Raw genomic sequence first — 14,205 nt, 5'->3', positions numbered from 1 at the left:
ACTATAAAAATATTGAAAGCGAAATGTATATATTTTCAATCCGCTAGCATAAACGTTTTATTTCGCCTGAAAATGCAATTTAGTAACCAGAATTGAACTCGGTATCTTTTACATCATTGTTGCTCGTACGCAATTGTTGAAAATTACTTGTCCAGCCGGCAAGACCATCGTGAAAAGATATGAAACAACTCTGAATCAGATTATGCGAATCACCGATGACGTTCCAGTGACTGTGACCCGATACAATTCGCAATTGAATCGCTTTCGTATGTAACGAGGGAACTGGATTGGAACTGGATCGAAAATAACCGAGCACGACATTCCTTGGTAGCCGATATCAGCGCGAGATGTTTTTAACCGTGACCAGACCCAATGGAACGACGTCGTGTTCACGGTTTTGCATAAATCTTTTTCGCGAACAAGTTAATCGGCCATTTTAACCGAAGAGAAGCTAACCAGTCGTGTAAACTGTTAAGCCACTGGCCGGGTGACTTTTAAGATAGAACCGGAGTTCGACGAGAGCCGAGTTAATAATCAGAGTCCTTGCGTTACGCAATTAGAAATCGGATCTTCACAGATTTGTATGCAATTTCAACAAAAATAATTCGTTAATGAAGGGAAATTGTACCTCACTTTATTTGTATTATTATAAACAGATTTGACGCGAACCTTGATCTGTAAAACGATTGTAATATCGTTTGAAACTGGCGAGATATTCGCACTTATCTAATGGACACTTGCGTGTAACGATCTCGTAAAACGCGATCTGGTCAGCGGAGAGACCGGATCGAGAGCCCGTAGCTTCGAACGGCACGCGGTACTCGCGTGGACGCAAATAAGGATAAAGCTTCTCGGCGAGGAAACGAGGTTTCGAAAGAACCAGCCGGGGTACCGTTTCGTCGTGAAATTCGAATCGAATGGAGGATCGTTGTGACGCGCGAAACACGCGATCCGACGCGAACACTCGAAATGCAGTTTCGTTGTACGCTTTGGAACTGCGTCAATCAGAGCGTGAATTCATCGATCGCGCCTCGCCCCTTTCATTTACCCGGTACATCGGATGAAAAGGAAGAGATCCGTCATTTCACGGGGATGCCAGGATAAAAACGACTTGCTCGTCTCCGGCCTGCTGCCGTTGACAACCGGTATGCCCACTTACGCGGGTATCACCGGAAAATTGGACGAAAATTTATACGCGCGCGTTCCTATACTTGAACGCGCGAGGTACTTGCCTTCGTGTAATTAACATAAATCAAGAGAAATTAACGATCAACCTCGGTCACCTCTCGGCCGGATCACGTGTTACGCACTGTAGAGAATACATAAATGACTCACCGATTATGCTCGCCTTTCATTGCTCGAGCATTGTTATCGTTATCCTACTTAACGAGGAAAATGCGAAGAACTGGAAAGGGAAGTGGGTTACCCGGGTCAATTTCTACCTACGCACAATTCAATAAACGTTCGAAAGTATAGTTGTTAAATTGATGTTCCGTATTCAATACATCCGGTGCAATTAAATATCCGTACATTTTTATATGGTTTTAATGCTTGCGTTGGTTGGTCCTATTCGTCACAACGCCAGTAAGATGGGAAAAAAGGGAAGGCACGTTTCCTCCCTGATTTTCAACAGAAATCTGTTCGTTTCGAATAACGACAAAACGAGACGGTCATTCTTTGTCGGTCTCGCTCGTGAAAATGCACAGTCAATGGATGACTTCAGTGCTCGTCGCAGTTATCTCATGCATTATGAATGATTCACCAGGTGACCGCGACGTTGACTACGTGGCCTGTTTTTCTAAAAATCATTCACTTTCCACCGCGTTTACCGTTTCCGAGAATGTCGTCGAAAAATATCTGAACTAAGCCTTAGCTGTTTGTTGCGGAGTAGATCTGACGCTAGTCCGGGTGCATTAGCACGGACGTACGTAAACAAAATAATATCATATCTCGAGGAATTATGTACTCGCTTCTCAAGAGAACACCTGAACCAATTACACATACAGAGTTTGCGTATACGATAAAACGATTTCGATGAAAACAACAAAGGTTGCATTACGTAATTCTTCATTACACACGCGATGGAATAGCGTATACGTAGACGATGCACCTTATCGTAGGAGACCTCTCCTGTCAGATAAACGATTGAAAAAAAAAAAATTTGAGATATCGCGATAAAGGCGTACTACGTCGATCACGAATTTACAAAAAAAAATCAAAGCTTTGAGAGAATTCAGCGGAAGTTCTTGTCACGCTACAGCTATTACGTTAATTGCGGAGAATCCTGGAGGTATAATCTGATGATAAAACTTGAATCAATTACGTGAAGTGCGTTTAACAATCTTGGCTCTCGAAGAGGGATTAAGCGCAATTAATGGTTCATTGTTAAAACAGGAATTGGACGATGAATTCTGAAGGGGGCGTCTCGCTATACGTACACGTGTCTAGCGAAATGTAATCGTCGATGCGAAAACATACGTGTCAGAATGCGAAACGAGCGTGCGGATGATCGTGACTGGATGAGAAAAAGAAACTCAGAGCTAATTGTAAGACGAGCACGTGCGTGGAAGCGATTCGGTTCGTGATTCACCGAAAGGAAATGATTCCCTCGGATCGATCCACGTTCATCCAGGTGTTTCGGTCAGCTGTGCCCTGGCTAGGCTACGCACTTGGACGAGTTTCGTACGGACGAGGAGAATCGGCTTATCGGCATTACACGATAAGGAATCGCGACCGCGCTCGTATTTACGCTCTCGGTGCAGGTGAACCGAAACCGAGTTTCCCCGAATAAAGATACTTATCTACTACGTGGGTACGTTCGGTCTCGATAAGCCACTAGCCACCATTATATTTTTCTATTCCTTCTTTCTATGATTTACTGCGGCGCACTTCTTGTTTACTTTCGCGTGCCAGTTTTCAGAAATCAATTGCCGATTGCATCGAAAGAGTTTCGCAATTTCTATGCGATACTTACTATCTTCCGATGACTATCGCAAATAGCATGAACTGAACATGAAAAAACGAGAGCTATGGTTTTAATTAGGTTGAACACAATAATATTACTAGACACAAATAGATAACAGAAATCTTTTTAACCAAGTAGACAAAACATAATCGAATCATGAATTGCACTTATTGAACGTGAACATGATCGTTGCCTTGTACGAGAAGGATTTTATTTAATATCTTGTTGAATGAGAACACGACTGTATGTAATCTCGTATAAATTTCAAACCGAAATAGATCTGATTGGCAGATAGAAGACGTAACACGGTGATTTTGATAAACAGGTGTGCCGGCATGTGTTACGATTTTATCGTAACTTTTCACACTTATTTTCAATTAAACGATCAGGTGTGCCCTATCACACGATTGCAATCCAAAAAAAAAGATCAATCGTTTCAGAGAACGGCAGAAGAAAATCGTTCAATTTTTTATCATTCATACTTCTTTAACAATTACATACATGGTATGAGTCATGTAATTAGCGGAGAATTCGCCAGCCGGAGATGCTGCAAACGCGTGGAGACCGAATAATTAAATGAATGACCAGCGTCTGTTGTAATTAGACTCGTATGCATTTATAAAAAGAATCGTCTTAACCATAAGAAATATAAACTATGCTAAACATAAAATAAAAAGTGAAACGTATATTATTATTTGCAAACTTTTTAAATTAGAAGTCGAATAATAATTTCTCAAATTGCTGAAGGAAAATCATAATGGAATATTCATGATTTAAGAGATCAAGTTGCAATTCCTCCATGTATTTCGCTGATCACTCCATTTCGAGCGCATCAAACGATCAGACTGGTCTCCCATTGTTCGCGCGCGTTGCGTGACTGTTGAACCGTCTCTGTTCGCGAGATAGACTCGCAGACGACAAAAAGGAAGAAGAAACAGACACCCTACCCAGCTGCTCGTAATTAATGAGTACGGTATGCGGAAAATCGGGCAAACTTGGGACAAACCGGCGGATGCGGCGAAGATAATGGGAGTTGCACTGTCATACATCACGCTCGATTACGCAACCGAGTTTTCAGCCTTTTATCATAAGGCGTTACGAAATATTATTGTACAGACTCGACCTTCGTATCAAGGCGAGACTTGTATCTGCGCCAAAAATCGGGTCTGTTCTTCTTCTTCACAGTCGGTACCGAGTCTGGTGTTGAAAAAAACAAGACGTCAATTGAATCGGCGAGAGTCGCTCCAAAATTAGTCTGTGTAACCAGGAGAATAGTTTTCGATGTCTTTTGAAAAAAATAGTTCACGATTTGATCGATATATAGGTCGTCTCATTTCAAAATTTTATCTTGTATCCCGAAACGGAAAAGTTTCATTTGAAACTAAATAATTGAAATAATTATACGTACGACTTGAAATAGGATGCCTTGTACATTTTAATAACGACGTACGCTTAGAACTTGTTATCAAAGGTGCTATCAGATCATCGATGGCACGATCTGGCAAGAGCTGGCCGTGCGTTTCCGTGGCTACGATTTGTCGCGAGGAAAGGCTAGAGTATGCGGTACGCACCTATAATTAGCGCGCTCGCGTGCTCGCCCCCTTCGAAATCGGCGCCGGCGAGGACGAGATTGCGACCGGTGAAACTGCGCGCATCTCTGCAGCTGGCGCGCACACACCGGCCGCGAACGACCCCAAACCGAGACCCGTAATCGTGTGCTTCCTGCCGCATCGCGTCCGTCGTTCGTCGCGATAGCCTGCGTAGGAACTCGGCTCCGTACACTCGCGCGAATAAATATGCGTCGTCGCGTCGTCGGCGAGAACAAAGAAAAATCGCCGGTTCTTTAAATCCAGCGATTCCCTCCCGCCGTACCGTCGAAGAGTCGTTCTCCTTGATGGGCGATTTCGATTTTTCGCTCGCGCTGCGCGCGCCGGAGGTGGAAGGCCATGGGAGTGCCTCTCGAAAATTACTCCATGGAGTGTATCTTGGCATCCGATGATTGTGCGCCAGAGGCTAGAGTGGTCTCTCCGGAGTGCACGTGCGCCTTGCACGTGTTAGCTGTGGGGCGACCCTCCCGATTCCTGACTGCCTACAGACTGTAACATCGTATCAGGGCCACGCCGGCTATAACTATATACCCACACTTGCCCCGTCGTATATACTTCGTCTCTGTTCCTCCCTTCTTCCGCTCAGACCTTCTCTCCGCGATCTCTGTCCTCTTCTATTCTGACACGGTGCTAATTGTAAGCCTCTCCGGCCGTCATGATCGCGGGAATACGCAGGGAAATCGTGGAATCGAGAACGCTGCTATCGAATGCTATCTTCTTCTCGGATCTGCATATTCGAGCTTCTCAATTTTCTTTACCGTATGGAATTTTTTGTAAACGATGGTTCTGCTTTGTTTAAAATCCACGGAGACCCAAGAGTTAATACAGTTTGAAATATCGACCACGACTAGACTTTTAAACATCTGCGTTAAATAAATGCATTTCTGATCGAATTTTCTTTCAATATATATTCAATTTCCTTGTAGAATAAAAAAATCTGCAGTCTAAGTATGACATTATACGTTTTTCGAACAATCCTTCAATATCCAGTTCTACATGGTCAACATCGTCTCGACCGGTTCGTGCATGTAGTTACATACGTCAGGAAGAGAATATCTTACAAGTTTGCCATGAGACGTACCAATAGGCCGCTAATTAGGGCCTAACTAAATAGAAACGGAGTCGCGTATCACCGGAACTTAAACGTTGACGGTTCAAATTATGGAGACAAATCTCGGTGGATGCCTCGCTCCACCCTTAACAACTCCCACTAGCCGAATATGGGAAGCTTGGGAAATCTTAATGGACGTTCCCATCGATTTTTGACAATTCAGTCGCTCGACCGAAGGAGATTTACGAGCTGACGACAGACGTTCTTTACGCTCCATTGTCTTTCTCCCCTAGACGATTTAAGAACGTATCTTAACGCTACAAAAGTGACATTAGGAATTCTATAAAATCGATGCTCAAACACTCCTCAAGTCTTTGTGAATTATTCATTATTCCGTGAAAGAACTTATTTGTTCTAATGCCAAATGAAGCCTCCTTAGAGGACAAAAGGTGCGTGTGCAAAAATGATTCGACATGCGAAAACAACCGATTAATTCACGAGAGAGCGATTATTTTAGCCTGGGATCAGATGCGCAATAAAAATACACGCGGTACCGAAACGGGAGACAAAAATCGCGACGCGGCGTGCCGCGAGAATCCGCTATTTGCGCAGCTGTTCAAACGCGACCCGTACCGCGAAAATACTACACCTCGTCCGCTGGTTTTTAAAATACATACATCCCGTGGAAGTGGCGAGGCGTGTTTGCGGCGTGCGTGGCACGCCAGCCGCGCGCCGTTGCAACGCATCACCGCGAACCCGTCGTCGTGTCATTAACACGCCGAGAAACACTTCGTGACCCGTTTTTCGCTCACGCGAACGTTTGTTCTCCGGCTCGACGGAGATCTAGAGCAGTAGGTATGATGATGACTTCTTTACCCAGACTCCATCCGATTAAACAAAATTCATCGTCTTCAAGTTTGATTTTATTCTGACCGTTTATAACACATAATATTAATCGGCATGTGGGAGAGAGAAAGAGAGAGTATAAGGAGTGGAGATTACGATTAGTTCCGGGCTATCAAATTGTAAAAAGTTTGCGGAAAAATCACCACAATTTCTGACAAATGAAATTTTATACACTCTATGTGTATTATATGAAATATTGCATCGAATATTGTATTAAAAGTTAAGTCAGTGATTTTATGAAAAATTCCATTAATTATCATTACGAGTTAAATTGCACTGCGTTACGTGGATGCATTGTCCATTGTGTTCACGGTCATCGTTACCTCGCCGTGAAATTCATTTAGGCTCGTTTATGGGGGTCATTTAACATGAAATCTATACAGGGCCCGGAATTCCGACGTTTCTGGGACCGTTCCCAGGTACCAAATGCGGCAGGTAACTCAGGTGTGCCGAAATACCGTCCCGGGAACGTTGTTGCCCCCAGAGTATTCGTGTTCGTGGACATTCCCGCCGCTCTTCAGAGCACAATACACAATGCACGGTGTGGTTTTAACCCAAATACTTAATACACATGGCTAAGTTCTTGAAAGGCTGTACAACTGTTCGAACGGATTGTAAAATCAGCAGGGACATTATAATCAGATCCAAAAGTTCTTTTCTTTTAATCTTCGAAGGAAAACCATATAATAAAAAGTGCCAGTAGCATATGAAAATTGAAAATAGTAGAAACTACTGTGTTTGCAATTATTTGAGCATTAATTGTTAAACATATCTTTAAATGATATCTTGACTTAAATATTAACATCGCCATAGATTTATATTTGCAATTACTATTGTGTCAGTTTGGTGTATTTCTTCGAATACATAGGTCCATCAATTTTTCCTGATAAAATATAAAAAGCTGGGGCAAGGTATGTACGAAACTACAATAATAGGTATCTCACGATTATAAAGGGTAGGGAAAGCAGCGATAAAACGAGAGAGCGTGAAGGGATAGACTTTCATTGACCACAGTAACCCTTCTAACCCCTGTCACCATTATTTCTCGAAAACGAGATACGGCTCGCATATCAAAATTCGGGGATAAACCACGCGTACAAATGTACGCTGGCCACCCTCGTAACATCACTCAACGGCACTTCACCTCGGATCGATAACGACGCACACAAGAACCACCATTCTTTTTCTCCTCAATGCTGCATCACAGTGGTAACAGATAAACGTATGACGTCAGCATTGAAATCAATTTCATCTGTTTCGAATCCAAGTGCAGTAATTTATTGGAAAAATGAATAATTCTGATTAATAAATTAGTGCAGTCGAATGTTGGCATTTTTATTTCACGATCCTTCACCAAATGACTACCCTAGGGATGACTACTTAAAAACAATGTTCGAGCCGAGTTCACGAGACTTGGGTTGGACTTTGGAAACGGTACCGTAGAAACCATAATCGCTATCTGTTTCTATGGAGACGAGAAGACAATATCAAAAATGCTGCATAACTCTTGTGAAAAATTTGATGTTCAAAATGTTTAACTGATTAAAAAATGCACGTATGAAATCTGATTCCAAACTGTTATTTAAGCCAACGTCACGTATCATTTTCCTCATAAGTCTAACAGCGTATTAAGGAACGGACGTTCCTAATGTAATACAGAACCACCAGAGAGGAACCCACTGTACTCCAGCAATTGGCCACGGTATCGCACGGTAGAATATAACAACGACGATAAATTCATTTGATCGCCTTCACTGTATAAAGCCTTCCACGAGCATACCCGTGGCGACGAATTCTGTAAGAAGGCCTCGAAAGTGGCTTTACGTATGCAACGCATTAGGTATGCGCGTCGGTAGAAATAAAGGAAACGTGAGAGAAACGAAAAAAAGAAGAAGAGACAGGAGTAAAGGGCTTGAGGGAAGGTAAGGAGGCGAGGAAGACGATAAGAAAAATGAAAAAGAATCCAGTCAGGACCCCCGTGCGCGTTCTTTTGCGTTGTTTCATTTCGTGCTCACCGGAGATAGAATTGCAACGAGGAGCAAAAGGACATTCTTTAGTGATTATAACATCTGAGGACAATGTACCAGGTTTACGTTCATTTTTTCAACGTAGTTCCTTATTATTACTCCGCGGATTTGATGCATTCGTGTAAAAATGTGAAAAGCATCAAAAGCACAATGCAGACTTTGGAGGATAAGCCATTTTCACAAAAGTGTCATCTTGCATAGAAATCCGGAGTCTATTCATTATTCAGTATTACGAGAACCTATTTGTTTTAAGAATGAACGTCTTCATGAAATCGTTTAGCATTTCTTGCGAGGATAAAAGTTCACGCTGCATAGATGTATGTACAATAGCTGTGTATGTACATCTTCATTATTGCATACGACAACGGGAATAGAGTAGCAGTGAAGCGAAGAACGTCCGTGCGTGCGGATAATTTTAATGAAACGTCAATCGTTCGTGCGTCTGGTGATTAGCGCATGCGGAACATTTTAATGATACGCGTGCTCGCTAAAGATATTGCCTAGAGTTAAATTTAAAATGCACGTACGCCTTTCATTGAAACGAACCACGCGGTCCGAGTACGTGTGCTGCAACGCGTTGTATAAACAATTTTTTCCAACGAGATTCCTTCGAGTCGGGATGTTTCCGAACAGAGTTGCATGTAAAAATATCAAGCCCAGCGTACATCGGTTTCGATATTACGTTTTTGCCAGAGAGCGAGGGAGGTTGTAACAATTCGAAGAGTCGAGCTTACAATTAGAGTACTTCTAATCGGCGCGCTAACGATTATGATAGGTATTTAATTAACGACTATGTGCTGGAGGAGGAAGAACTTTCAGTAACGATCGGCAATTTGTTAAGCCCGTCCGCGGTCGTGCCCGAATCCCATCCCGTAAGTAGCAATAAAATCTTAACGATCCTTTCATAAATCATCATCGGGTAGCGTGTTTCGCAAACGAATCCCACCGTGTCACGCGAAAAGCCAACGCGGCTGAGTTTTATCCGGTAGAACCGTTGGGATTACACGGCAAGTACGCCGCGTAAAAACGTTGTTACACCGGCGTGAGTAATCTTCACGAAACAACGTGGAAAGGTATGAAGAAGAAGAAGAGGAAGAAGAAGAAGAAGCAAAAGCGAAAAGGAACAGCGGAATGAGAAGAAAGAAAGGAGGGAGAAAGGGTGACGAGAAAGAAGGTAGACGCGGCCGAAAGGAGAAAGAGAAAGAGGTAAAAGGCGCGTTCGCAAAGGCGACCGATGCTGGCTGGCCGGCCTGGTCGGTTTGGCCCCGTGGGAACGCGTTGGTGGCCAGCTGCACTGATTGCCATGAGAGGACGTGACGTAGTCGTCGTCGAAGCCACACAGCCGTGCATGCAACACGAACGTGCCTTTTGCTCTTGTGTGGACCCGCAGCCGCTAGCGATGGGACCGAGAGGCCCGGTGCAACTAGCGTGCGAATAAAATCTCTCGTTGCGACAGCAGCACATTTTGAAATATGTCATTTTTCACGTAAACTTAAAATATCTGAGATGTATAAGAAATTCATTCTTTTTCCCACCCGTATGGTATTTATAAGATTTCGTTCCTAGCAATTGTCTTTGGTACTGCACTTTTGAGAAGGTATTTGTATGTACTTACTGAAAGCTGATTGTGAGTGTAGCTCCTTAGAGAATCTTAGATCGTGTCTGCAAATGCCTCTTGCCCTGAACGAATCCATTTATCATCTGGAATCGCAAGAAGATTGGAATTTAAACGTAGAACTGGAGAATGGTATCTACTTTACAATATCTTAACAATACTAGTGGTGTATCTATGGAAATTTCAAAGTTGATGCATTTATGTTTGCATTGTGAAATGGCATAAAATATTTTTATAATATTTGCAGACAAAATGACTTTCCAATATTGCCTTTTCCAAACGACATTTTCGAAAATAAGAGATTGTATAAAAATCAGCAGTCTGTTAATCAGGCATCGCGGCCCAGAAATGGGTTAAGAAACTGCGAATCTGCGAGCGAATCAACTCCAACGCTAGCAATTCGCGGTTTGCGATCGTGCGTCGCGACCGGAGCAGCATTGGTAGTGGTGAAGCGGCGTGTTGTTGGCAGGCACGCGGAGGGTGTAAGGGGAGGAGGGTCGTGGAGCATGAGGGGGGCCGAGAGCGGCCCGGCGGAGAGGGGTCGCGCATTCCAGAGAGGCGCCGGCCAGTCTGCGGCACACCTGCGCGTTCGGTTGAATCACGGCGCCTCCGACATAACCCAAGCTCTTCGTCTTTCTTCAACTCGATCGGTTCGTCCGAGAGCCGCGTGTTCCTCGTTCCTCTACCGCGTCTCCCGTCCTCCTGCTCCTTCTGTTTCGTCCCACGAAGCGCCCTTCTCTCCGTCATTACCGCGCCGATGCAGCCCGTCCTCCTCTAATCCGAGAGACCCGTTCTCCTTCTTGTCTTTCTCTCAGAAATCTCTCCTCGTACAGTGGTTACAAAGAGTATCGCCACGCCACTGTTCATCGGACCATTTAAATGCTCAACAATTATCTTCACCAGAAAATCGATTTCGAATAAAAATTAAATCACACAGAAATGAGTTTCTCTGTTCCTTTGTATGTTAAGTATAATCTATCGTAATGAGTAGGACACCCAGTGTATCGCTTATTGCGCCGAGACATTCATCTTTCTCTCGAGCGTGGTAATCATCCGCTTGTTCAGTCTCGTTGACTCTTCGAAGAGCTCTGGTCTTCGTCAAGATTTTCCTACGATTTCTGTGGCGCGATCCCTCTGGCCGCCTCCGCGCGTTCCAATAGCCGCGGAAGGATCGACGAGACCCTGAGAAAGGGCCCGAACAGCAGAGAAAGCAGAAAAAGAGACTCCGAGGGACCGATCTTACGTACAATCGGAGGCGTGCAGGTGTCCGCCGTTCGTCCAGCGGTCGGCACGTCTGTCAGTGCCGCGATTTAAAGCCGGGTCGGATCCCAGCCTAGCGAGGGCTGCGAGCGGACACTTGTTTTTCTTGGAAGCACCTGTTTTGCGCTACGGCCCTGCCCAGAACCCGAGCCGCGCGAACTTCTTTTTTCGCCGGACGAGAGAACGTGACAAGAATCCGTATTTTCTTTCCGCTACGTCCCCTTTCCCCCGGCTTACGGTATAATCGATAATAGTCGTTTGCATCGGCAAGGGAAACGTGCGATCGTCCACCAAAGACACGAGACCAGTTCTTGTTTAAACTGGCTTTGTTTTAAAAAAGCAATCGTCAAAATACGTTTCAATATTTTACGTATTTTCATTTAGCAACATTTGATTACGTATAAAAAGCTAGTAATTGTATTGATAAAAAAACGTAGAAGAAGCAGAGGACAACGTTCAAACTTTTTACTTCTTCCTTTTATCTTTTTCTTGCTACGAAGCATAACTAGAGCATGGAAGACGAGAGCGGTAAGGAAACGTGAAAGGGGGCTCGCACGGTTTACGCGAAGAACGCGACTGGGCACGGTAATCTTGCCGGACGTGAGAGACCTGAAACTCATTCAGTGACGTGGGAACGTGTGCAGATACCATTCATAAGTCGGTCGTGTCGTATACGAGACAGGCCCTTTCATCCGTGTGCGTGCGATCTAGAAGCCGTAGAAGCTCGCACACACTCGCGCGCACAGGCTGTTTGTCTCAATTTGTGTCGCGAGAGTTTCATCGAGATAGCTGCAAAAGCAATTTTTTCGCTACCGGTTGTAATAAATTATACGCGTTGTCTCTCCGATGACGTTAAACCTCGACGATGAGAGATAGTCACGAGGAACATGACGATTTACGTTCCCTCGCAACGATCGCTACTGTTAAGTCACAATTTCCATTTGATCCGATTTGATTTCTTCCTTCGATCGAACTTTGATTGCATTCGGCGACGACTCGAGTCCGTCGCTTGACTCAGGACACCCGCAACCTTTCTTTCATGGCTCAAAACGAGTGTCGTGGGACTCATGGGAGCCTGTTTTCCGTCCTTGCCTTGTTCCATCGCGACCACGGACCCCACGCCGTTGTTTTATTGTTGGACGACCGCGAGGGAGAGCTCGAATTTCTGCTAAGATTGGAGAACACGCCCGAGGCGACACCGTCCCTAGATCCTCCTCAGGTGTGTTGCACAAACCGTTCTCGAAGAATAAATCTCGGACCGATTCCCTCGGTCATTCTGCGAATTCGGAGATCGTAGCTCCGCCGTCGCAATTAGAATTTGATAAGGTCATTCTCTTATTGCCAGACTCGTCTGACCAGTTTCTGCAAGACTTGCTCCGATCTGCTCCGTCATTTCCTTTTATCCCCACGATTTATGCAAGGAGGTTCTCGCTAATTCATCATCCATTAATTATCACGTTCTGGGTAAAAATCTGGACAAGATACGTCACGATACCATATCTCGGAACTGTCTACTATAAAAGATTTTAAATGATTCGAATCAATCCTGGTATTGAAACGTTCGCGCTAGGATAAAATTGTCTTGGTTCGATTCGCGGAGGAAAAGTCGTGGTTCGTGAAACAAGTAATCTGAATTGACGTCGACTAGACACAGCGTGCGGTTTCCGCGCGAGCTGACGCGTCCAGCTTTCTCTACTCCGAGGCGCAGCTGCGTTAATACGTTCCGGTGAAAGAAAGACTATTGGCAACGCGTGACAAGTGATGGAACGTCATACGGAAACTGATCAATAGACTGCGGATTTTTATCCAAGATAAACACAGTTGTAACAGCACGATTTAAGAAATGATTTCATGAATTCATTTATAAATATTAGTACGAAGCACTTCATATGCCTTGTTAATATTTCCTAATTTTTCTATAATTAAATCATTATCGATCAATAACATGAGAAGATTTACGTACAAAGCTCTTGAGATCGTTTGGACACACATGAAACGAATTCAAAAATCTCCACGATCTCACAGATAAAACAATTATTTTTAAATTTGCAGATTTATATCAGATTAATTCATATCAGAATTATTTCATTATCCATTATTCACACGATGTAATATCGCAGTGATATTTATTAGACGTAGGCGTGAGTGAGATCATGCGTAAGTGCATACGCACTCGATGACACGTCTTCAATTTGAAAACTACTTTTCACTCACATTTTTCTCATCGATTCACCTTGTACATGCAGTGCGCACGTACAATTTGCGAGGTAGTCGAGTCGCGATAAAGCATAGCCAGAGACTTATTACAGTTTCGTTATATAACGCAATGAGGTACATCCTCGTTCAGAAGTTTTAGAACACGTTGTAAAATGTATAAGAAAACAATACGTAAGAGTGTCTCAAGTGGACAAATGAAACTGTGTGATACTTCAATCAATAATCGAACATCCCTTATGTTCGAATTTAAGGATGTATTGGCTATACAGTCAATCCCAAAAGTTTATGTACCTTAGAAAAACGCATTTCCTATAATTAAAAAGAAATCAGACGTCGGAAGAATAGTGCTAATAATAAATAGCTACGTGCTAAAAAGTATAGGAGGAAATATCCAATTAAATATTGACGATAGAAGAAAAGTTTATTATACAGTAATTGTAGGCACTGATGTCCTCTACAAGAAAGATTCTATGTATTTTTCTTCTAACTTGAATATTTAACAAGTTACGTATGATTATTTGGCATTTTATTGATGTTGACAAAATCCGACCATCCCA

General features: G+C 43.5%; 1 protein-coding gene across 1 annotated transcript in view; it reads right to left on the bottom strand.

Annotated features, from left to right (window-relative positions):
• The window catches only part of Eip63E (cyclin dependent kinase Eip63E), a 47,707-nt gene that overhangs the window by 19,744 nt on the left and 13,758 nt on the right, over nucleotides 1–14,205 (bottom strand). The window contains exon 2 of the mRNA XM_026817296.1: nucleotides 10,172–10,257. Coding sequence (XP_026673097.1) covers nucleotides 10,172–10,250 — 79 coding nt within the window. The 5' untranslated portion in view covers nucleotides 10,251–10,257. The remainder of the gene's footprint in view (nucleotides 1–10,171; nucleotides 10,258–14,205) is intronic.

The sequence above is a fragment of the Ceratina calcarata genome, unplaced genomic scaffold (genome assembly GCF_001652005.2).
Source record: "Ceratina calcarata isolate Rehan_Ccalc_2016 unplaced genomic scaffold, ASM165200v1 scaffold569.2, whole genome shotgun sequence".
NCBI classification, from domain to species: domain Eukaryota; kingdom Metazoa; phylum Arthropoda; class Insecta; order Hymenoptera; family Apidae; genus Ceratina; species Ceratina calcarata.
The sequence above is the reverse complement of the archived record's forward strand: the minus strand, read 5'-3'. Positions and strand labels throughout refer to the sequence as shown.